This window comes from Acomys russatus, chromosome 28, assembly GCF_903995435.1.
Source record: "Acomys russatus chromosome 28, mAcoRus1.1, whole genome shotgun sequence".
NCBI lineage: Eukaryota > Metazoa > Chordata > Mammalia > Rodentia > Muridae > Acomys > Acomys russatus.
Genome location: NC_067164.1, coordinates 23,784,455 through 23,810,275, shown reverse-complemented (window position 1 = coordinate 23,810,275; position 25,821 = coordinate 23,784,455). Strand labels below are relative to the sequence as shown.

Sequence of the window (25,821 nt, the reverse complement as noted above, 5' to 3'; positions counted from 1 at the left end):
CTTGTTCTAGAACTTTCATAATTCTGGTGTTGCTGAGCAGGGTGGCTTGAGTCTGTAATCTCAGCACTTAGGAAGCCTAGGCAAGAGGATTGCCACAAGGTAGAAGCCAGACAGTGCTGCTCAATGCGCTCCAACACAGCCAGGGCTCCGTAACAAGGTCTAGTCTCAAAAAGATTGATGATAATAAATAACAATTTTTTTTTTAATTTAAGAGAAAAGTAATCCAAAAGCAATCATAATCATTTTAATTAAGCTGATGACTTTGCCTAGCTACTTATATTTTCTGATTGGGGATAAAGAAAAAAAGAATGAAGTATTTTGTCTTAAGAACCAGGTAGAGCGTTTTAGTAATGGGGTGACCAAGTGTGGACAACAAGCTTCAACCTTTGCCTTACCCCAGGATACCAGCAGCAGCATCTTCAAAAGAGACAAACCCAGCTCAAAGCCTGATCTGACCCAGAGTTTCCACTATCCCTCTATCCAATGGAATAGCAGCACCCTCCCGCAGCAATAGCCCATGAGAAGAACGCCATAAGTGCCAAGCTATGAACCCTGCTCTCTGTTGATTTTTATATTCCTTCTGGAAGCACAATTACGTCTGAGACACCTGAAAAGACAGTGGTAGACACAGAAGTTCTCAGATCCCACCCGCTGCCTCTTTCCAGCTCTTGTCCATGTGTACACACACACACACACACACACACACACACACACACACACACACATATCACCCTGCCCCGCCCAGGCTGGACCTGTGTGAAGCAGAGCAGCCACGCTGGACACTCACTTATTATGATAGTGAATGGTGCCAGACAGGGAGCGAACACAGATCCTGCAGCAGGTCAGATGCACGAGTTCACTCAAGCAGTTTTTGAGGCTGAAGGAAAAAGAAACCGTTTTTATTATTTTGTCCCTGGTACTCCTAAGAAACACAACAAAAGCCTCAATGGGCTGTTCACAGCAGGATCTTCTGTTCTGCAACACTGAATGGCAGTTTAATTCTTGCGGTCTCATCAATTCATTTGCTATTAAAGGCCCGAAGTTTACCACAGGAATCAGACAAAATTCTAGTAGGAACTAGCTTCCTCCCCTCTGGAGTATAAAAAAAGTCTTTTTGTTTGCTTGTTTGTTTGTTGTTTTCCAGACAGGTTTTTTTCTGTGTGTAGCCCTGGCTCTCCTGGAACTCATTTTGTAGACCAGAGATTCCCCTGCCTCAGCTTCCCAAGTGCTGGGATTAAAGGCGTGCACCACCATGCCCAGTTTATCATACAGTCTTAACCAAGACCAGCTGGCGTTTCTTCAGTCTCAGCCTTCAAGACTGCCTGTGCCTTTTCCTTTGAGTTTCTCATTCCACTTTTCTTTTTTCCCTTCATTTCTCCTTTGAGGAAAAAAAAGCCACTTTCAGCCGGTCATAGTGATATTTACTTGAAAAACAGAGGCAGGCGGAGACACTAGCCTGGTCTACAGAGTCCAATACAGCTAAGGCTACACAGACAAACCCTCACTTGAAAAACCAAAAGAAAGAAAGAATCAAATAATCAAATAAAGACTGAAGATGAAAGCTGGGTGGCACACATCTTTAATCCCAGCAGAGGCAGAGGCAGTCAGATTGCTGTGAGTTCAAGACCAGCCTGGTCTATAGAGTGAATCCCAGAACAGCCAGAGATACACAGAGAAGCCTTGTCTCAAAACACCCCCCCCAAAAGATTCAAGATGAGGTAAGAATTCTTATAAGTGGCTTGAGACCATAAAGTTAAAGTAATCCCTACAAACGCCAGCTTTGTGGACACAGCTAGGGAAAGAAGATAGTCCTAAATGTTGCTGAGTGGAAGGAGACACATCACCTGCTGTCTGGAAGCTGCCCCACCAGTGTAGTTCCTATAGTCAGCAAACTGATGCCAATGAAAGCCAAGGTAACCCTGAAGAAAAAGAAAAAGAAAGAAAGGCTACTACAAATATTTGCCAGACAGTGGGACTAGAGCCTAAAGAAGTCACTCACAGGCTCACACATAAATAGCAAAACTGTAACTTATAAAGCGCTATGGAATATGGTACAGCAATGAAATTGCCTGGTAAATCTATCAATTCTGACATGAGTCTATAGATTTTTCTAGGATTTAGGAGGAAGAGAAAAATATGGAAGGGTCTAAGAAATATTATATGGGGACGCACACTGGTAATCTCAGGACATGGGAGGCGAAGGTGAGAGAACCAGGGGTTCACAACCATTCTAGGTTGCATAGTGTGCTGGGCTAAATGAGGCCCTGTCTCAAAATAAAACAAAATACCAAATAAACAAAACAAAAACTGAAAGCTCCAATTTTCCTTCCCAAAAGTCAATGGATACTCCTTTGCATCCCCCAAGTACTTAAACCCCACTTTGGAGTATTGGGCTAAGGTTCTAACAATAATTTATACGCAGTCCCGAATTTCAGTGTTTATCCCAGCTGCAACAATTCCCAAAAGATAGTTTAAGTGTGCGTACATGTGCATGCGCACACATACACACGCGCGCGCACACACACACACACACACACACACATGCCCACACATGCACACACACTCACACATGCACACATACTCACATACAGGGAAACAGAACTTCCTAGTGGTTTGCATCTGCCTATACTTAAGCAACGTTTAATACTTGTAACAGTGCTGCCCCCTGTGCCAGATCTGAAGGAGGTTCCTCTCACCCATGCTAGGCATGAAAATGAAGTGTCAATTCACATGCCAGTGAGAACTGGCAGGAAGCAATTCCTGGAAATCAGTTATGCCCAAGAAAATGAAGCAAGGTGACCAACTCTGTGGCTGGTGCCCAGGCCTGCTCCTTGCTGTCACCATGGCCACATTTGCTCCCATGGTCAAATTATTTACCACTATAAAAACAAAGAGAATCCAAATACACACACACACACACACACACAGAGAGAGAGAGAGAGAGAGAGAGAGAGAGAGAGAGAGAGAGTATGTGTGTGTTCATTTGGAAGATAAAAACATGAAAGGAATAGACAGTTAACGTGGTGGTGTTTCCTAATGGGGAAGGGGTGAAATTCGTTCCACAGTACTCTTCAGCAGCCTTTAAAGGAAGGAAACCCAAACTGATGGCACCATCGAGTCGGACAGGTGACGTACCTCAGAGGCAGCAGGAAGCAATAGCGTATTAGGACGCCCAGTACCCACACCACTGTGAGCCTCGGACTGACGTACTGAAAGTTGACATTGGTTCTCGTGAGGAGGTTCCATGATACTAGCTCCTCGGAGGAGAACCTCTGGGTCACCTCGTCTTCCACAATGGCTTCCAATCCCTTCTTGGAGAAATAAAACACATCAGAGAGCTCGAAGTCCCTTCCTCGAAGGCCAGAGAGCCCTTTTTCCATGGGTGACTCATCTCTTTGGATAATACCTTAAAAGAAAGCATCAGGACATGAGAAAATGCCACAGGAGCGAAGAGCAATTGATGGAAGGGGCAACTGCACAGAATCCGGAAAATAAGTTTAGTGAGCGACCTGAGGATGTTAGAGCAGCCATGGGAAGAGGTGAAGGCACAGCATCTCCATAGGGCAGCCTCCACCCAGTGACGTCACACAATTACTGAGCAAGAGGCTGGGGTGTATGTTCAGTGGTAGAATGCTGGCTGAGCATGCATAAGGCCCGGAATCCAGGCCTCAGTACTGCCAAACATTACTTAGCAAGAAAAATACAGCCAGCACCCAGGAAGCAGACACAGATCGACCTCTATGAGTTTGAGGCTAGCCTGGCCGACCTGGTGAATTCCAGGCCAGCCAGAGCTACATAATGAGACCCTGGCTCAAAACAAAACCACAGCTATTTCAGAAAAATAAGCAAAGTACAACTGGATTGATAGGAGCAACCCTGTTAGAAAACAGATCCTTTAATACATAGATAGACTAGTCAATAGATACTTTAGGAAGTAAATACTTTGTGTTTGTTGGGTTTTTTTTGTTTGTTTGTTTGTTTGTTTGCTTGTTCTAGGTTTCTTGAGACAGAGTTTCCCTGTGTAGCCCTGACTGTCCTAGAATCACTTTATAGACCACGCTGGCCTTGAACTCACAGAGCTCTGCCTGCCTCTGCCTCCCTAGTGTTGGGGTTAAAGGTTTGTGCCGCCATGCTTCACTAAGAAAATACTTTGTTCAATAGATACTTTCGTGTCATGATAAAATCTAGTGACTGGAATGGTGCCAGTACTCTCATGTCCCCACCCACCCAACCACCTGTGTAAAGTGTAATGACCTTAGGCTGGTTTTTAAAACAACTCAACAGAAAAAGTCTCAAGGAGTCCTACTGAGGCCTGGTAATCCCACTGTTAAGATGTTTCCTATGAGATGTGGGAAAGACATTCGCTGCAGCACTCTACCCTGACAGTGATACACAACAACACTACTGTTGATAAGGCTCCGAGAATCAAGTGAAAAAAGACAGGATCTTGAACATATCTAAAGCAATGAAATATATTTACGTAGAAAAAAACGCCAAGAAGAAAGCATGGTTCTCTTTGGGCAATGGCGATATATTTTCTTCTCCGCTGAGACTATTTTCCATAAGGAGCAAAATTTAAAAGATTTTCAAAGTCAACTTTACCAGAAATTGAGAGAATGGGATGTTTCTTTCTTTCTTTCTTTCTTTCTTTCTTTCTTTCTTTCTTTCTTTCTTTCTTCTTTTTCTTTTTCTTTTCTTTTATTTTTTTTATTTTTTATTTTTTGAAGGAATAACAGCATGATGCACTAGTACAGGGAGGCCCAGGAAGTCCTGAATTAAAGTGTAAGGTGTAGATAAAGACCTGAGTGAATGTGCATTGTTGGCATGGGCACAGCTATGCAGAGGACACCAATGCCTCAGACCCATGGACACTGGCTCAGAGGATGGCAAAGTCTTCATCTAGCCCAAGGGATGGCCAGTGTGTTTGACAACTGTCCACCCCAGCTTCCTCCTCCCAAATGACTATGAGTTGGGACTGCTCAACTCTAGGCACCTACTACCAAGACTAGCTCTCTCTTTCCTGTGCCATACAGGACAAATGGCCCGAGGTTCCCAGTTGTTGTTGCCTAGCAACCTCCGCTCCATCAGAGCAAGCTCTTTGTGTGTCTGTCTTTTCTCCATAGCTCCATCAGGTCAAGTCCTAGCTGCTCTGGGTTCTGGACACAGCAGAAGGAAAAGGGAAGTGACTTGAAGTCGAAAGCCAGGTTATGTGTAGGACAGTCACCAGCTCCAGGTTGGGTATCTTACATAATGAAGAAGTAGGACATTTTGAGTTTGCTTACAGGGCAACCCAGTTAGAAAACAGATACTTTGGAATCCGAGTGGGGAGGGAGGGAGTGTGTGTGTGTGTGTGTGTGTGTGTGTGTGTGTGTGTGTGTGTGAGAGAGAGAGAGAGAGAGAGAGAGAGAGAGAGAGAGAGAGAGAATATGTGTGTGGTTTTGCCTAATTGTTTTACCTAATAACTTAATTATAAAAACAAACTTAAGTTAATCAAAAATTAGAACAATAAAGCAAGTTCTTGAACGTGCACTGGGTTGTCTTGTTATGTCAAATCTTTCTTGCTTTTAATTAGTTCCAGTGGATGGTCCAAGACAGCATCTCTACCGAGTTACCCTCTTGCTCCACAGGCTTTGCCATGCCAGGAGGGCAGCGCACTCTATCCAAGTCCTGGCCAAATACTTAGCAACGCAAGTTTCATTATTTTGCAATATATAGATTTCTTAAACATCTACAAGGGGAAGAAAGTACAAACTATCCAGTAAATCTCTGAATGAAATACGCCAGGGACAGCAGATATAGCTCCTAAAAATACCCTTTCTCAGAAAGGCCAGAAACGAGAGGATGCAACTGTGAGTTGATTATGTAACTGAGCTAAGGGAGAAAAGCCCTGCCAGCACTCAGGCTCCCCAGACCCACACATCCCATGTGCAATATTTTCTCTACCCTAGGACCTAGTTTGTTCCCTGCCAGCTCCAATACAATGCAACACACACACACGATATATATGTATACACACATATATGTATATATGTATATATGTGTATATATAGCTAAGCATCTTTCAAATGTGTGGACAGCTGTGATGATGTCATAAAATCAACAAAGAATGGATTTTTAGAATATACTAACATACAAAATAAAATCAGCAGAAAAATGAACTTCAAAGCTCAGTAAGAAAAATGGCTAAGAACATAGCCTTTATGGCTCTACTCTGAAAAAAATGCTCAGCTTCACAATACCCAGAGAGATGTCAGCTATGCCACAATATGATAATATCAAGTGCTCTGAAAATGGGCACCAGCAGGGATAAAATCAGTTCAGCTGTACTGGGAAACAATTCAGCCTGTGCAGTAGAATAAAACATTCAGAGTCAGAATCACAGGTCCCACCCAAAGAAGATCCTTTATAAAATACCAGATGCATAGAAAGGCTACAAGGATGGGTCATTCTGCACAGATTTACGAATTGCCTTCTTTCTGTACCTCTGTTTTGTTATTCTATCTCTATGTATATAAACAATTCTTAGCCGGGCACAGTGGTGCACACCGGTAATCCCAGCACTCAGGGAGGCAGAGGCAGGCCGATCGCTATAAGTCAACAAAGCAAGTCCAAGACATCCAAGACTACACCAAGAAACCCTGTCTCTAAAAAACCTAATAATAATAACTAATACTATTATTTTCTGGCCCACTTATAATAAATTGTGCACACCATGTTCTTTATCTCCCAACAGACATTTTCCCAGGACACTTAACCAGAACAAAAAAATCAAAACCAAAGAGGTTGGGACTAAGGCAATGCTGGTGTCTAACCTTCCTTATTCAAATTTTCACAAGTGCCCCAAAAATATCCCTTTAAACAAATTTTTGCCTGACCCAACCCGATCTCCTACATCACATTAACTTGTCAAATCATTTAGCTGCTTTAAAAACACTAAACTACCTATATCTCTCAAGATATTATTTTATTTGTTAAATAGGGTGCTGAATACACATACGTTAAAACCACAAGAGGAAAATAAAGATATCTGCATTGTGAGAGAGCAGCTACCAGCCTAAGGCCCACAATCAATAGACACACAATAGGTTAAATAGATTAAATAGGTGTTAAAAGGAGTTACTACTCAAAACAGGTCGCTTCTGCCCTGAGATACGGTAACTACTGCAGGTCTACTTATGCACCCAATTTGCCAAATTATAAACTTCTGTCAGAAAAAAAAAACCTAATGTAATCAATACATAGGGAAAACTATGTGTCAGGCATAAAATTAGAGATAAGAAAAATGGAAATTTTTTTTAGGCATTAAAAAAAGGTGTCCAGAAGGAGACCAAAATTTACCACACTTACACACACACACACACACACACACACACACACACACACACACACATACACACACACACACACATACACACACACCAAAATAATTCTTTCACTATTATTAAGAAAACCAGGATTTGGCAGAGCAATGGCTCAGTGTCTATGAACACTGGCTGCTGTACTAGAAGGTCCAGGTTTCATTTCCAGCACCCCCAGGCATCTTACAAGCATCTCTATATAACTCCAATTCCAGAGGGATGTGACACACTCTTCTGGCCTCTAAGGGCACTAGGCATGCACATAGTATACAGACACACACACAAGTAAAACACCCATACACGTAAAATAATAATAATTTTTAAAGAAAGGCTAAGGTCGGGCGAGGCAGCACACACCTCTAATCCCAGCACTCAGAGAGGCAGAGGCAGGCAGATCTCTGTAAGTTCAAGGCCAGCCTGGTCTACAAAGCCAAGGATACACAGAGAAACTCTGTCTGAGAGAGAGAGAGAGAGAGAGAGAGAGAGAGAGAGAGAGAGAGAGAGAGAGAGAGAGAGAGAGAGAGAGAGAGAGAGAGAGAAACTAGTTATTTTTAGCAGATTAGTCTTGGTCTTTCAGATCCCACACCCCTGAAATTGTCACAGTCTGGTTCTTGAAAAGTTTTCCTTTAAATTTACAACTCAGTTTAAGAAAATAAGGCCATGAATATTTGAACTTTGTCCTTATACCAAATGCTCAGGCTCAGCAAACACAGACCATGCTTGGATGAAAAGAAAATTAGAACTAGCTCTGTCTAATGCAAGAGATTAATTGCACAAGCCGCCCTGTGGCCCTGCCTTTAGCGAGTCCTTGGTACATAAATAACACCACATGTGAAAGGCCTGTAGAAATAGAGGCAGAAGCTAAAACCATCTTAACCATAATTAACTCGAAATGAGCTGAGTGAACTTTTGAAATAACTGCCCAGTTATAAATCACACTAGTGCTCTGTCTCCCAGTTATAAAGGGAACTTTCTAGCATCCAATTAAGAAACTCAAGTCCACTGCAGCCCCAAAGAAGCTGTGGTAATTGCACACATAAGTAGACCCTTAACCTACCAACATTGCAAAGGTCAGAAGTCCGTTATTCCAAACACACTATCACTGAAACCTTGGCTGAGCAAGAAGCCAACTCAGTCAGAAGCCCCATATCAAAAATAATAGGTGGGTCTGAGGGCACAGCTCAGTCAGCAAAGGGCTTGCCTCGCCTTCAAAGAGCACTGGGAACAATCCACCCCATATAATGATAAAAGTGGGGGACAAGACAGATGGCTGTTCTTCTACAGGACCCGTGCCAGTATTTTACACCCACTTGGTGACTTACACTACAGCTCCAGTGTCAGGGCAATCCATGCTACCGTCTTGCCTCCTTGGGTACCAGGCATAAGTGGTACACCAACATGCATGCAGGCAAAACATGAATACATACAGTTAAAATTGTAATTAAAAATACACATTAAAGAGTAGAAGTGGCAAGACACAGCTGCAATTGCTCCAGCTCAGGAGAAGACCAGAGAAGGTTAACAGTATTCTCAGCTGCACAGTGAGGTAAGCCTGGGTCACCAGAGACCCTGTCTCAAAACAAATTTTAAAAGTAGACAATCAGTGGCCCAAGCCTGTAATCCCAGCACTTGGGGAGACAGAGGCAGGCAGATCTCTGTGAGCTCAAGGCCAGCCTGGTCTACAAAGTGAATCTAGGACAGCCAAGCCTACATAGAGAAACTCTGTCTCAAAAAAACAAAAAATAAACAACAAAAAAGTAAGCCTGGAATGGGGTTGACAAACGTATACTATCCACCGGAAGGGAGGCATGCAAATGTTCTGGGAGCTGGTAAGGCCCCATTTCTTGATCTAGATCAGTGTTTCTGAACCTGTGGGTCACAAACCCCTTAGGGGTTGAATGACCTTTTCATAGGGGTCGCCAAAGACCATGGGAAAACACAGGATCAAAACAGTAGCAAAATTACAGTTATGAAGTAGCAATGAAAATCATTTTATGGTTGGGGGTCACCACAACATGAGGAACTGTATTAAAGGGCCACAGCATTAGGAAGACTGAGAACCACTGGTCCAGATGAAAGATAATTAAGTTCCCTTTGGAACTATTGTACATTTGTAATCTTAGACTCTTCCCTACCTATGCTGGTCTTCTCTTTCATCCCCAGTCACTAAGCAAGTGGGGCAAAGAGAAGGTTACCAACCCCCCAAACCAACTGCTGATCTCAGAGCCCTTTTCCTGGAATGCAAACTTTCTGGGATCTGGTGATGTTACATTTCCTGGTCTAGATCAGTGTTTCTGTAAGGGTTCCCCCCCCCCCAAAAGAAAACCCATCTTCCTTTTGACCCATAGATATAACTGGCCTAATTTTAGGGAGAACAATCAGTGAGCAGCTGTGTGTTAAGTTGGACAATGAGATGAAGGCGTCCCATTGGGATTAGGAGAACAGGAATTACTTAGCACAGAGCAGAGGGTGTGGCACGACCTGTGTCCAGTGACTTAGCTGTCAGACACGAACACTGATGTCATCTCATTCCCCTTATTAATTGCTGTGGACATTGATATGTGAATCACTGCACCAACTACACAGGGAAGCAACAGGTTCCCGGGCTGCCCTTTCCCATCCTGTCTCACAGTGGTTTAGTTGTAACACAGCAAGGCTGAGCGCTGACTGCATTGAAAGCGTCCCCTGGGCCAGTCTCAACTTCAAGGCTTAGGTTAGCTAGGGGTTTCTGATGACCACTTCACTCTTTTCCCAAGTTCTCTTTTAAAAATCTGGGGTTTGTTGATATAAATTTAGTCAAGTGTAAGAACAGAATCAGTGTTACGATTGTGGTTGTTGGATTTTGTTTGAGGTAGCATCTCATAGCCCAGGCTGGCCTTGAATGAAGTCGTTATATAGCTGAGCGCAACCTCAAACGTCTTCCGATCCTCCTAGGTCCAGAGGCACGTGTGAAATCACACACCTGAGCCACCATAGCCAGCTTATGCAGCAGTGAGAACTGAACCCAGTGCTTTGCGTATGCTAGGCCATGTGAGTGTGGGTGCCTGTGGAGGCCAAAAGACGTCCAGCCCCCTAACGCTGAAGTCACAGAGTGTTGTGAACTCTCTGATGCAGGCGCTAGGAATTGAACTCTGTCCTCTGGAAAAGCAGTGAAGTATCTCTGAACTGCTGAATCATCAACTCCCCTACCCTACTCCAGGATGAAATACTAAGTCATCATCTCCCGCCCCAAGAAAAAATGCTGAGTCACCATCTTTCAAGCCCCAAGACATGCTGTTACTTATTTGTAAATTCTAACCTTTCTATGCGGTTTATAGGCTTAATCTACAATCAGTTTGAGTTTTAAAGATAGTCCAGCAAAACAAGTGTGGTGGGTGGCCCACCCTGAACTCCTAACACTGAGGGCTCAGGCAGAGAGACTGAAGTCCTATCTGAAATCAAGACACAAATACTTCCACAAAAGAAATCCTGAAAAAAAAAAGATAGGTGAAACAAATGTACCAAATTCTTTGTTTGTTTGTTTGTTTGTTCGTTATTTTTTTGAGACAGGGTTTCTCTGTGTAGCCTCTGCTGTCCTGGAACTTGCCTACTGCAGATTAAAAAAGAAATCAGTGTCTCCACTTCAGGGCAGGTTGATAGACATCTATTATTCTCAGGGGGGGAAAAGCATACACAAAAGAGAATCAGTGGGCAGAAGAGGGGAGAAGAAAACACACAAATTGTTTCTCTCCAGTTTCTGTGCACGCTGCTCCCATCCTTTCCTGGTTGATCTTGTGTTTTGCTCTTTCCCTGTAGCAGGTTTCCAGCCTGTGCCCACTCTTTGCAGTAACTAGTAACTGCTTGCCTAGCAGGCGGAAAAGAGGGAAAAGGTTCAGGTTCCAAAGGGAGGGAGAAGTGGAGAATAAGGGAGAGGGCAGGAAGGGAGGGCTGGGAGGGAGGAGAGAAGGAGGGAGGGGCACCCCCCCCCACACACACACCTTCAGCTTTCACTGCAATGCTGCCAAAGGAGCATCCTCAGTGCTGACTTCTTGCCCAAGGCTTCCGTTGCTCAGAGTCAAGTCCTACACCTTCTGGGATGGCTTCAACCCCACCATGCCTCTTCCGGCCACTTGCCCCACCCTCTCCTGGTCTAATCCTGCTTCTGCCTCATGAGATCCCCTCGCCTGGAGAACTTATGTCTGAGCCCAGCACCAATTCAAATGCATTTTTAAAACAACATGAAGTCAGAGTGTGGCGGTGCATGCCTTTATTCCCAGCACTCTGGGAGGCAGAGGCAGGTGGATCGCTGTGAGGTTGAGGCCAGCCTGGTCTACAGAGTGAGTCCAGGACAGCTAAGAGAAACCCTGTCTCAAAAACAAAAACAAAAACAAAAACAAAAACAAAAACAAAAACAAAAAACAAACATGAACCAGAGTATCCAACTTCAGCTCCTTCTACTCCAACTCACCCCAGTCACCCTGCCCTGGCCAACTTAGGTCCATCCGCCACTGCGCATCTAGTATTCCCTGAACTCCTCCTCTCCCGATTTTGCTCGGTTTCTTCTCCCTGATATCCGATACCCTTTTCCTCAGATCAGTAAGATCTGTCACACCAAGAGAATGCCAATTCTGTGTTTGCTTTGAGGTTAGGAACCACCCACTTCATTCGCGGGGGGAGGTGATCTCAACCAATTATATAAGCAAAGACAAAAAAAAAAAAGTCCAAGTCAGGAGATAGAGGCAGGTGGAACTCTACGACTCTACGGCCAATATACTACAGAGTAAGACCCTGTCCAAAAAAAAAGAAAAAAAAAGTCATATCAATCTTGAAATATCACTTCAAAAGTTTCAAAGCGTAAATCAAGCTTGACTAAAGGAGGTAATGGACATGTGTCCACTGCATAGAAAGTGAACTTGGCATTTATACCTTGAACACCTGCCAGCACCCACACTGATCTTGTGGGCTGGGTCAACATAGGCAAGATTACAAGTACACACTGACTTAGATACATGAGCTCAAGACACAAGCTGATTTGGACACACGAATCAGCAAAAAATGAGGAAGTTAGCTCAGTCAAGCAGATCTGTACCAACGTCACTGGCGGTGAGGGGTGGAGGGGGGCAGAAAGAGGAAGAGGTGTGCGTGAGACATTGATAGGCGCCAAGGTAGCTAAAGTCACACCGCGTGGGGGCGGGCTGGGGGCGGAGTATGTTGTTATGTCTTGCAAAACTATTAATTTTGTGGTGTGTTTGACGAGACTAGATCTCCCAAGTAGATCAGGCTGGCTTTGAACTCACCATAGACTTGCCTGCCTCTGACTCCCAGTTACTGGGGTGAAAGGCCACACACCATCATGACTCATAACTTGAATTCTTATTATGTATCCCTGCAAATAACCAGACCACATTCCTCTTTACCTAGTCTCAACTTCTTACCTCTTAGTACCTCTGTCTTTTCAGGACTCCCCATCCAAGAAAAATTTGAGAACGTACCTCAGTGGTACAAACATGCAGCCTGTGCAAGGTCTTAAATTCAGTGTCCTCCTCCAAACCCAAGAGAATGGCACTGGCTGTAGTGGGGCCCCCGACAACTCCTCTGATTTAAAAAGTAACGTCATTTACTACACTATTGCACTGTTGCCAAAATAAGTTTTTTTTTTTGTTTGTTTGGTTTTTTGTTTTTGGTTTTTGGTTTTTTGGTTTTGGGGGAGGGGTTGGGTTTTTGGGTTTTTTTGGTTTTGGTTTTGGTTTTTCAAGACAGAGTTTCTCTGTGTAGCCTTGGCTGTCCTAGACTCGCTTTGTAGACCAGAGTGACCTCGAACTCACAGTGATCTGCCTGCCTCTGCCTCCCAAGTGATAAGTTAACTTTTTATAAAGGCCCACAATTCCGCTCCTCCATGATGTCCTCATCACACAGTATGTTTTTCAAGGTGCTGAATTATGAATGCACCAGAGTTTACCACTCTTGTCCCCTGCATCTGATGCTGCAGAGCTGACTCCTGTTTCCCAGGTGCAGTGAGCAGGTCCAGGCTGCTGATGCCAGGAGCTCAGGAGCAATCACTTCATCCCACAGGCTGAATGCCCCAGCCCTCCCAGTCCCGATACTGTTCACCACTGTCTCTGAGAAATTAGAGGTGGCAGGGTGCACTCACTCTGCTCCTAGAGGGGCCTTTTGAAAATGGAATAGTCTAGGCAGTCAGTATTCCTCATCAGCTGATAGAAGGTCAGGAACAAGCAGAGCTCTGAGGAAGACATGCTGGAAAACCTTGCACATGAGCTAGGAGAATGAGTGACTCTCCCTCGCACTGTTCTGAGGTTACCACATAAACAAATAGGAAGGACACTGCCTGAGGTTTCGCCCATCCCCAGGCCATCCACACATCACTGGCTTCTTTCCACTGTGAAACAGGGCAAGGAATCTCTTTAGGCCCCAAACCACTGAGCTCTCCTTTCCCGAGCCCAAGATCCTCTCTCTCAACACAGAAGCACACCTCGCATGCCCACACATTCTCTGCGCTCAGCCTGCTTTGACACTGGCTCCTTTTCTTGTTATATTTATTTTTTGGAGGGCAGCAAGGGGCGGGGGAGAGGGAATCTTACGAAAGGCTTCAGAAAGAGAACAGAACTAGGAAATGCCACAAACCTCAGAGAAAAGAAGAACTGACGATGCTCACTACTTTCTAGACCTATGGGACAAGTGGCCCACCTCCTACAGGTGACCCCACCACTGTAAGACACATACAGCCTGCAGAGGAATCTAACATTTTTCATAGAGAATTTATACCAACCAAGACAACCAGGAACTATAAATAAAAAAAAAAAAAAGAAAGAAAAGAAAAGAAAAGGAACTGGATAGATGTCTCAGTGGTTACGAATGCTTGCTGGGAGTTCAGTTTCTAGCACCCATGTCTGTACTGTACTCACCATGTACTGTAACTCACCAACTCCAGGGGCCCTGCTCACCTCTTCTGGCTTATGAAGGCACCTGCACTCATGTGCACATATCTACATACAGGCGTGCACACACGCACACACACACACACACACACACACACACACACACACACACACACATACACAATTTCAAAACAAAATAAAGTTTCAAAAGTAGTTGTGATAGGGGCTGGAGAGATGGCTCAGAGGTTAAGAGCACTGGCTGCTCTTCCAGGGGTCCTGAGTTCAATTCCCAGCAACCATATGGTGGCTCACACCATCTATAATGTGATCGGATGTCCTCTTCTGGCCTGCAGGTATACACGCAGGCAGAGCGCTATATACATAATTAATAAATAAATATATCTAAAAAAAATAGTTGTGATGTAGGTAAGTATACGCATGGGAGTTCAAGTGCTTGTAGGGGCTGTGTCACCAGACCCTCGTGAAGCTGGAGTTTGTGAAGTGCCTGATGTGGGTGCTAAGACCCAAACTCAGATACTTTTGAGAGCAATACACACTCCTAAGAACTGAGCATCACTCCAGCTCTAATTATTCAGTAAAATGAAGTGTTTCGTTATTTAACAAAGTTCACAATTTCCAACTGCCTGCTTATGCCCACCTATTTGCCCCTTCCTTTTGAAAACTAACATATACTCACGGACAAGTATTTCCCCAGTTTAAAAATGTTTACTCAGTAATCCCAGTTCATCTGCAAGGAAGGTTCAACATCAGTTTGCCCATCCAAATGATTTTATCCCACGAAGTGCTTAAGAACTCTCTTTCTCAAATTAATTGTACATATACACTTATGGAATTCAATGACACATTGCCTGGCTCTCATTAACATTTGGATGCTGGTAAGCACCACCCCACACTGAAGCTAAGAGTTATGTAAGAGCACACCCAACATCACTACATTGCATGTGATTAAGATTTCCAGGTATGCGGAGACACGTGGCAGCAATGGGTCTCAGTGAAGGCTGAGTCAAGCAGCCTGGCATTGCATGTTTAAGCCTTTAGGATCTTGGAGAAACTTCGACATCTTTCTAGGTTCTAGTTTTGCCTTGTTTTTCACCAACATCTGTCTATTTTTCTTCCTTTGACATTTTGTGGCAAGCCTTTCTTTATTATGTAACCGAGCATCATTGTGAGAGTATCAGTAAACTCTTTTGGGTGTTGGGAGGTACTCCTGGTCAAGAGAATAGAATGCCTGGCCTGGATACCTACCTAACACTCCCCTGGGCCAGGTCAATCACCTGGGCACGGAATTACCCAGGAAGGTCGGCTTCTCTTAAGGCGTGCTGAAGAGACAGTGGAATCATTTTTACTCTAAGGAGATGGTCTTCTCCTTCCCTGAAACCCCTACAGAGTATGCAGCCATGAGATGCTTCTGGGTCCTGCCTCAGAAAGATACATTTTTTTCTTTTCTTTTCTTTTCTTTTTTTTTTTTTCATCTCTTTCTCCTAGATGCTGACCAGAACCCAAGAATGTTTTTCTGATGCTTTGTCTCTCTTTCTGATACTTCTGTTTCTTTTCTGATACTTTGTTTCTTTTCTGATACTTTGTTTCTTCTTCTTCTCCTTCTTCTTCTTCTTCTTCTTCTTCTTCTTCTTCTTCTTCTTCTTCTTCTTCAATATTTCATTTTCTTGCTCTTTTTTATAAAGCCACTCCTCCCTGCCATGTAGCTGCCGATCTGACATCCATGCTGGCTTAGTTAGCCTGGCTGTTTTCCGGCTTTCCTCTTCACTCTCCTCCTCTAAGCAGTTGCTGAGACTTACAGCTTCTCTGCCCTGTGCTGCTTTTCTTTTAAACTCTCAAAAACAAAACAAAAACTGCACTCAAGCTCCCATTTAAATCCATTCTTTTTTAAAGGGGTAAGTAGAACCCTGATACTTTGGGGAGGAGAATCACATGGTACTCTTGGAGGCCAGAAGAGCCCCTAGAACTGGAATCACAACGCTTGTGAGCCACTTTGTGGGTGCTAGGAATTGAATACAGATCTTCTGGAAAAGCAGCCAGTGAGCTTAACAACTGAGCCATCTCTCCAGCTTCTAAATCCACCCTTAAATTATTTTATCAATAAGACTAAGAGCCTGGAGAGGCAACCCCAGTGTCCCCTGTTTCATATCCTGGGGTAAATTAGGTAAAACAAAGTCTCCCAGTTCAATGGCCACTTAGATGTATTTTTAACTAGTTTTAGTAAGTATGGAACGCAGGTCCTTTTGCATGTTAAGCACATGCTTTGCTACTTAGCTGCACCCCAGCCCCCTAGATGACATCAAATTCTATTGTTTCCTGTATTGTTTAAAAAGCATAGTTAATTTAAGAGCATCCAATGAGCTACATTGTACTTTCAATTAAGTCAAACTTATCAATATAACCTCAAGCAATGAAACCAAGTATGTGCCAAAACTCTGTGTGGTGACATCATCGACAAGCTAGAACAAGGGCTTCATCAGGAAAGCCTGCTCCAAATGAGCTAACTAAACATTTGTCTGCAGGATTGTGACCCAAACACTCAGGCTACATCTCATCAACTAGTGGTGTCTCCAAGGCAATGGTGAGTGGGTTTTGTAGGCACTGTCACTTGGGATGAAAAGACTCAAATGCTTCCCCCAATAAATGTACCTTCTGTAGTCCTATTTTTACACAGATTGGTCGAGAACAACCTACCACACACATACAGTTCACACACATATCACATATACATCAAACATACACACCACACACACACATATCATATGTTCACATCACACACACACACACACACACACACACGCATGCACGCACGCACGCACACACTCTTTTTATAATAGTCGTTTTCTGCTAGTATCCCTTGATTTTCAAGACCAAGATAAAATTACTTTCACAGAAGTAAATGGGTGTGGAGCACAAAGATGGCTCAGTGGTTAAGAGCACTGACTGCTTTTCCAGAGGACCCTGGTTCAATTCCCAGCACCCACATGGCAGCTCTGAACTGTCTATAACTCCAAGATCTGACACCCTCACACAGACAGACATACAAGCAAAACACCAACACAAATAAAATAAATTAATTAATTTAAAAAGAATAAATGGTTATATACCCATAAATCTAATCCCCAATGTGAGGGTATTTGGAGATGGGTCATTTGGGGGGTAGATTAGGTCACCAGGGTGGAGTCCTTGAGTGTCCCACATGGGGGCTAGGAGATGCCATGCATGAGGACTCAGTTCAGATCCCAAAGCTGGGTAGGCTATGACTGTAACCCCAGTGAAGATCCCTGGAGCTCACTAGGTAGCCACACTAGATGTGATCAGTTCAGGAAGAGACCATGCCTCAAAAAATAGGATGGAGACAAATATGAATATTACTTATGGAATTAACCCTGTATTAGAACAGAATGGGTTGTGGCCACTATAAACAGTTGTCAGTCAATACCACATAGAAACCAACAAGCATTTGGAGTAACAGGCAAGATTCCAGCTTAACAACTCACTCAATACACAGTTTACTCTTATTCTGGCTCACAGCCCACATTAACTGTGTTGATTTATACATAGTTAACTCAACTAAACAAGAAATTCCATAGGATGAAACTATATCCACTGCCAGATGAGCTATCAAATCAATAAAAAAAATGTCAGATTTTATGGTTTGATACACATTTGTAGTATCCCCAATTATAAAATTTAAAAAAATTTTTTTTTCTTTTAGAGACAGGATCTCACTGTAAGTTCTGGCCAGCCTTGAACTCACTATGTTGGCCAAGATGGCCTCAAACTCAAAAAGCCACCTGACAGTGCTGGGATTAAAGATGTCATGGTTATGTCCAGCCCAACTCTAAATATTCATCTTGGGACAGGATCTTTCTATGTAGCCCTGGAATTCTATGTAGACCAAGCTGGCCTGGAATTCACAGAGATCCGCCTGCTTCTTCCCCCAAGTCCTAGAACTGAAGCCATGGAGTCAAAGATGCAAGTGGTTAAGACGAGTTGGGACTCACAGAACCACTTCCAGTGACCATATCAATCCTGAAGCCCCTGGTCCTTCTAATCAAGAAGCTATACTAGGGATATCCCCAAATCAATCCCTTCTTGGGCTCATCAATCTGTAAGAATGGCTGCTAGAACCCAAGGTAATGCTCTGCTTACCCTGTGACTGCTAAAGGAATATCTTAAAGACTATACATGAACACCCGGATGAAGAAACACACAAGGCAGAGGTCCAGAAGGATCTCAAGCATGGCCATGGCCATCCTATGGGATGGGGTGTGGCTCCCTCCCAGTGCCTGTGTGTGTTTGGCAACACAGCAAGCTCTTTGAACCCTCTTCATTGGAGATTCGTGGCAGCCGCATTCAACAGGTATGATTAATTAGACCATTGGCTACAAAGAATTGCTGTAGCGATTAGTTTTCATGTAGTTTGCATAAGAGATGCCCCCTCCCATAAGCTCAGGCATTTGAACAATTGGTCCCCAGTTGGCGGCCCTGTACAGGAAAGCTCGCAGAAGGACCATTTTGCTGGAGGAAGTGCATCACTGGGGCTGGGCTGCGAGTTTAAAACTTTGCCCCCTTTCAGTTGACTCTGTTTCACAACTGCTGTTCAAGATAGGATGCCTGCCACTCACTGCCACACCTCCCTGCTATGACGGACTTTCAGCCCTCTGAAACAGTGAGCCCAAAGAAACTACGTTGCCCTGGTCATGGTGAAACTATTGCATTCCCTATCCCCTAGGGCTAGATGAAAGGTCATCAGCTATATTCTGAAGCTACGCAGGGACTCCAGTCACCAAACCTTCCCTTGGTGTATCAAAAGACAGTGCGTTTGTCATGGATTCCCAGCAGTACATACTAAACATGGAGAGGAGTTGGCAGCAAACGAGCTCTTCTTGTTGGATCGCAGCGACAAACGTAGAGGAAGGAGGTGCCGCTTGTAGAAAAGTCACCTCAAACAGCTGGGTGAGAAGGAGTGCTGGCCAGAGAAAAGAGAACGGCAGGAGTCTTCGGGGGGAGGGGTATGTGTGTTGGGAGGGGGTCTAAAATGGACAAATTGGGATTCCTTTTCAGAGCCTTGACTTGGGGTGTGATCTGGATCAAGTTGCTGAATTTCCTCTGGTTCCTCATTGAGAAAGTGAGGGCTAGTAAGACTTCTTTCATATAAATAATGTGCACAGTATTGGGAGCAAAGCTTTTGAACGATGAGAGTGGGGCCAGCAGACACAGACATCCAGAAAGGAATAAGGCAGAGATGTGTGCACCTCTCATCTCCTCTAAAGCTAAGCAGATCCTTGGCTGCAGGCTGAGACTGGTGGGCTATGAGACAGCATTGGAAAGGGCTTGCATCCTCTATCAGTGTTCTCCATTAGCATGCCGCTCCTAGCCTTTCCTCTTCCACCCACTGTCCTAGCATCCCCTCCCTTCCCCAAACCAGCCACTGAAAATTGGAAACCAAGTCCTGCAGGACACAAAAACTAGCCACGCTAACAATGCTGTGTACGAATACCTGAATGCCCTATTGTACATGTGGCAGCTGACAAGCAGGATGGACACAGGAGGATCGGCACTGGGCACACATTCCTAGCTGCCAGGTGGGTATCCACTACTGTTGGGCATTGCACAGGATTGCTGCTAAGCATCTTACAAGCAGGAGACTGCTCGCCACAACAAAGAATCACCCAGTCATCCAGTCTAAATCATCTACAGTGTGGAGGTTCACAAGCCCAACTTCCTAAAGTAATGCATTTCTGTCAGCAGCACCTTTGTTGCGCAGGTTTAAATTCTAAATGCCAATCAGGCTAATGGAAGGTGTGTTTTGAAGGAGGTCACAATGCAATCACACCCCCTGACACAGGCACCTCACTTCCATTCCTGTAAGACTACCTAGCTTCATTGGTCAGATTCCTGATCCAAGATGAGGGCCAAGGATTTGGTGTCTCAGCAGGGGAAGGCATGCACTGCCAAGTCTGTTGTGGCTGGGGACTGAGCCCAGGCCTTCATGCTGGACAAGCCTTCTACCAGCTGAGCAACATCCCAGGCCAACTTCAGATACCGTTACAGAAAAAGGTAAATCCCTACCTGGCCACCTCCTTCCTGGAAGACAGCTCTCTTGCAGTATTTATCATCTCCATGCACATTTATCCTACACAGTGGTAAATTTTAACATGTGTATCTGTGTGTGTCTGTGTGTGTGTGTGTGTTTATGTTGCTTTGATTTAAACTTAAGGGTCCCCATGCTGGGCATGGTGACATATACCTTTAATCCCAGGCTGGTGTACATAGTGGGTTCCAGGACAGGCAGAGTTACATAAAGAAACCCTGTCTCAGGGAAAAGAAAGAAAGAAAGAAAGAAAGAAAGAAAGAAAGAAAGAAAGAAAGAAAGAAAGAAAGGGAAAAGAAAAAAAGACCACAACCCCTCTCAAGGGTTCTCACATACTGAGCAAGCATTCTCCCGCTGAGCAACACCTTATCAGCCCCAATGGCAGGGAGTTTTAGAGAAATGTGACCATAGTATACATTTTCCTTTTTCTTAACACTGTTGAGACATGTCTACTTTGTTCTCTTGGCGTAAGTCCGTTTGACTCGCTCCAGCTGTTGCACAGCACTAAAACAAGAGACTGCAAATGAACGTTGCTGCTGACAGGAAGATAGGGCGTTTCCACGTTTGCCTACACTTGCTTCAGTCGCCCAGGACACCTACACTTAGAGTATAAATAGCTTCATTTCTTACCAGGCCGTGGTTTGTGAGTTCAAGAACAACTTTCAGCTTCCCTCAGTGTTGTAGCTTGTGCTGGTTTGTCAACACGACACAAACCTTCATCTGAGAAGACGGAACCTCACTGAGACATGCCTACATCAGACTGCTCTATAGACACATTTGTGGGGCATTTTCTTGCGTGGTGCCACTTCTAGGCAAGTAGTCCTGGGTTTTACAGACAAGCAAGCAGGCGGTAGCCATCATAGCTGCTTGGAAGCTGTGTTTCAGTAGTTCCTGCCTCCAGATTCCTGCTTGAATTTCTGCCCTGACTTCCTTCAGTATAAGGTGAGAAAAACCCTTCCTCCCGGACTTGCTTCTCCTCAAGGTGTTTTGTTACAGCAACAGAGAATCAAACTAAGACATAAGTGTCAGCAAGCTGCTCACCAGAGTAGTTGCCTGAGCCTTTTACTGCTCATAAATGCAGACAGCAAATGGGTGGTTTTCAAACAAGCAAGCAAATGAAAGAATCAAACATCTGTCAGTGCGGATAGAGCTGCACACACTTGTATCTTTAGGTAGAAGACAGGGAGGGCTTCAAGGTCAACCTCGGCTCCATGAGACCCTGTCTCAGAAAACAAAATAAAACCGTGTGTGTGTGTGTGTGTGTGTGTGTGTGTGTGTGTGTGTGTGTGTGTAAAAATAGACAGCAACATCAGGCAGTGGTGGTGTACACCTTTAATCCTAGCACTCAGGAGGCAGAGGCAGGCAGATCTCTGTGAGTTCAAGGCCAGCCTGGTCTACAGAGCAAGTTCTAGGACAGCCAGGACTACACAGAGAAACCCTGTCTAGGAAAAAAAAAAAATTTAAGATAGCAACTTAATAACTTTCTCACGCCTTTTTTTTTTTCCCTCTGTGTAACAGCTTTAGTTGTCCTAGACTTGCTCTGTAAACCAGGCTGGCCTTGAACTCACAGCAATTCACCTGTCTCTGACTCCCAAATGCTGCGATTAAAGGTGTATGCCACCACCACCCAGCAAGACTACTTATTATTAAATTTATTTTTATTTTACTTGAAATAAAAAATGGTAACATGTGGTATTCCTGCCTCCAAAAAGAAACCTTTCATATTTTCAATTAAAAGAATAGCAGGTGCAAGCGAATCTGAGTTCCAGGCCAGGCAGGAACTACACAGTAAAACAACAACAACAACAACAACCAAAATAAAGTTAGTAACCATTTTTCAAACTGTGACTGAACTTCAGTTGTAAAAGGGCTTTCAATTAACCAATGCAAATATTGCTGTGTCTTAATGGATATTAAGGTATAATGAGATGAGTGAACATGGTATGCCTATCAAATTGCTTTGTAAACAACTAAACTTATTCTACCATAGATTGGCGCTCTATCAGCTTTGATCAGAAAGGGTTCACTTTGCAATGGTCAATGGTGACTGCAAAGACTCATAACTGGTCAAGGTCCAGAGAATAAATGACAGCTGTAAATGGGATATCTTTATTATATCCTCCTGGGCTCAAGAAACATTGAGGAAGAAAGAGGAATAGAAAGACTATATGAGCAAGAGACAGGGTCTCACTGTAATCTCTGGCTGGCCTGGAACTCACTCTGTAAAGCAGACTGGCCTGAGATCCTCCTGTCTCTGCCTCCCAGGTGCTAGGATTAAATGCCTTGTGGGAGGCGGAGGCAGATGGATGGATCTCTGTGAGATGAAGATGGGAGTTGTCCCCCATACTGAGTTCCAAGCCAACCAGGACTACATAGTGAGACTATCTCAAGGACCAAAACCAAAACAAACAAATAAAGGCAACAGTGGTATTTTATTACTCTTCTTTGCGGCAGGGGGATGGGCAATTTCAAGAGGGTCTCCCTGTGTAGCCTTGGCTGTCCTGGACTCACTTTGTAGACTATCCTGGCCTCGAACTCACAGAGATCCGCCTGCCTCTGCCTCCCAGAGTGCTGGGATTACAGATGTGAGCCACCATGTCCATCAGTACTATTACTTTTGTGCATATTTGGACTGGTCATCACCATAGCCAGCACCTGCTCAAGAGGAAAACACTGATAAAAAACAGATAGACATCTGGCCATTATAAAAAAACAAAACTCAACTCATCCCCTGCTATAGCTGAACAAGATGTCCCTTAGAGGGCCACTTCTCACTGGCTTGAACGTCAGCATACGTGTTATTGGGACATGGTAGAATCAGGAGGTAAGGCCTGATAGAAGGAACATTGACCCTGGAGGACACTTGGAGGACACACTGAGACACTAGCCCCTCTCCATCTCTCCTCTCCTTTTGTTTCCTGTGCAACACAAACAAGCCCTCACCTTGTTAAATGGTCCCACCATAATGTGCTATGACCTACACATCCTAAGCAATGGGGCTCAGCAACCATAACATTGTGAAGCAAGACAAACCTTTGTCTTTATTAAGTTGATTATCTCAGGTATTTTTGTCACAGTCACAAGGTGTAACAAACACATCTTCTAGAACCTAACTAGGTTGGTATGTTCTATACAACAGCTAGACAGTGTCACTATTTCATAAATCATATAACTCCATTAAATGCATTATTCCCCGCAGACAATTTGGGCTAGGGTATAGCACAATGGTACAGCACTTGAACATACATGAAACCTGAGTTTGATCATTAGGACCTGGGGGGTGGAGAGGGCATGTGGACAGACTATCAAAAACAACTCAGTAACAACTGAAATTTCTCAAATTTCTGTTGACAAAATATTATCCCACACTTTCTGTGAATTTAATAGATGATTAATGTCATCATAACCAGTGTATACAGGCTACCAATATGATTAGTCAAATACCTCATAGAAAGAATTCCGGAAGAAAATGTTAGGCAACCCGCATTCTCTCTGAACAAACTTCTGTCTGTAGCACATTAGTTTCACTCTAGTGCTTTGTTCTGCTGAGTGCTTAGCTTAGATGGGCCCAGAGGCTGTGGGGTCTGAGATGCAAAGCACAGGAGAAACAAAGCAGTGAGCTAAAATAACAGTCGGCTAGGTAACCCAAAATCTTCCTATGTCATGCCAGCTGGAGCTGTGGAAGCCACATGCACTCCACACAGCAAACAGTTTCGAGTAAGGCCGGAAACAGGTTCAGGAGCATGGCCAGATGACTGTGCCCAGCTCCATCCGTGTACAGGTCTTGCCCTGCATGACGCACTCTCGAATCAGTGCCCTTTCTTCATACCAGCTGACTGTGGGTTGGGAACCATTCTAGTATCCTGATCTAGTGTCATAACACACTTATACTATAAATCACCAGTTGCCACTAAACGCCACAAGAAATTACAGTAATCCAAAAAGACCAATTGAAGCCTATCATTATAATGGATTCAATTAAGTACCCAGAGTGAAGCCAACCACTCTTCTTGGCTGCCAGGTGAGGTGGCACACACTTTTAACCCCAGGACTCAGAAGGCAGAGAGGAGGGAAGCTGAGGCCAGCCAGCCATGGATACACAAGGAGACCCTATCTTTATATTAAGAAAAATAATAATGTTTTCAAAGTCCTAAAAGCCTTGCACTGTTTATAACATATTAAAATGATAGTCCTGTGGCCTGAGTGATAAAAAGTGACAGAGGGGACATCAGCATTCCTTCTCTGTCTTGCCCTTTCTCCTCAGCGTGTTTGTAGCGAGGTCATGTGATCCCGGGAAGACTAATAGTAAAAGAGCAGTTATATTCCCACCAACTGAACAGCTGTATGACAGTTACTTGAAGGGTTAACCTTCACCTATAGGTTAACCATGAAGAAAAAGCCTCTAACCTCACAGATGTGAGCATATATTGAGCCTGGATCAATGACGCCACCTTCTACAGCCAGCAAGGAGAATGAATATAAGACAGTAAAAGAATTACTTCTCCTTAAGATAGTATTCTCCTAGGTTCACTCTCGGATGGCTTCTATAACAAAAGCATAGAGGAAATAAAAATTTGAAAAGCACTTCACTGGTAGACAGACCTGATGTGTTATGAAATATATGTGTTTCATTAAGTGTGAGTGCGCGAAAGATAAACAGCTATCATCCCTCCTCAGCCTCCTAGGGGATCTGTGTCTCTCCAGCCCTCCGAATGTATTATGAGAACTGTGTGATTCAGAGGCAGGTCAGAAAACACGCTGCCCAGGGCCTGCCTGTGACCCTTGCCTGAGCTGGCTGGCTCCACACTGCCTTGTGTTTCTGTTGGCTCCAGTCCAGAGACCTGATGCCCCAACAGACGGAAGATTGCGCCAGCCAGGCACACGGAGAGCTCAGAGGGTTTCATCACCCTCTACTGTCTGTCTAGGATTGTGACACTATTTCCCTAAGGACTCCAAACACTGGACGGATCAACACAGCACACACCCCAAAAGTCCAGGCTTCCTAAGCACAGAGTCAGAAGTGGGGCAGAGGCACACAGCACGCCACTGTGGATTAACATGGATTAATGCAGACACAAATGCATCACAGAACATCGCACGCCTCTTATATTGCCTGTTCTGTATTCACCTATTTTAGCACCTGTCACAGAGACCTATTGGATGGCTGTCTCCCAACAGACACCATATTTTGATGAACTTAGCATCCCATACAAAGATTAAATATCATAGATGTTTGAAAAACTTGGAAAGCTTATTCTGACTTTACAGGCTAAAGGACAGCCATTCTGAATTAAATATAACAACTTTCACAGGCACAGTCTTCCTCTAAATTATGACATACTTTCTCCCACTCTTTTCCTTTTCTTTGAGGGTCTCATGTACCCCAGGCTAGCCTCAAACTCTAGTCAAGGATGACACCGTTAGCATCTGTCCTTTCTCTGGATCACAACATACCCCCCAGCTCCCTTAG

General features: G+C 44.1%; 1 protein-coding gene across 2 annotated transcripts in view; it reads right to left on the bottom strand.

Annotated features, from left to right (window-relative positions):
• Nucleotides 1-25,821, bottom strand: part of Gpat3 (glycerol-3-phosphate acyltransferase 3) — a 55,598-nt gene that overhangs the window by 14,006 nt on the left and 15,771 nt on the right. For both annotated transcript variants that reach the window (XM_051170261.1, XM_051170262.1), the window contains 3 exons: nt 3,136-3,406; nt 1,845-1,919; nt 788-877 (listed from right to left, as the gene is read on the bottom strand). In XM_051170261.1, the coding sequence (XP_051026218.1) occupies nt 788-877; nt 1,845-1,919; nt 3,136-3,406 (436 nt within the window). The remainder of the gene's footprint in view (nt 1-787; nt 878-1,844; nt 1,920-3,135; nt 3,407-25,821) is intronic.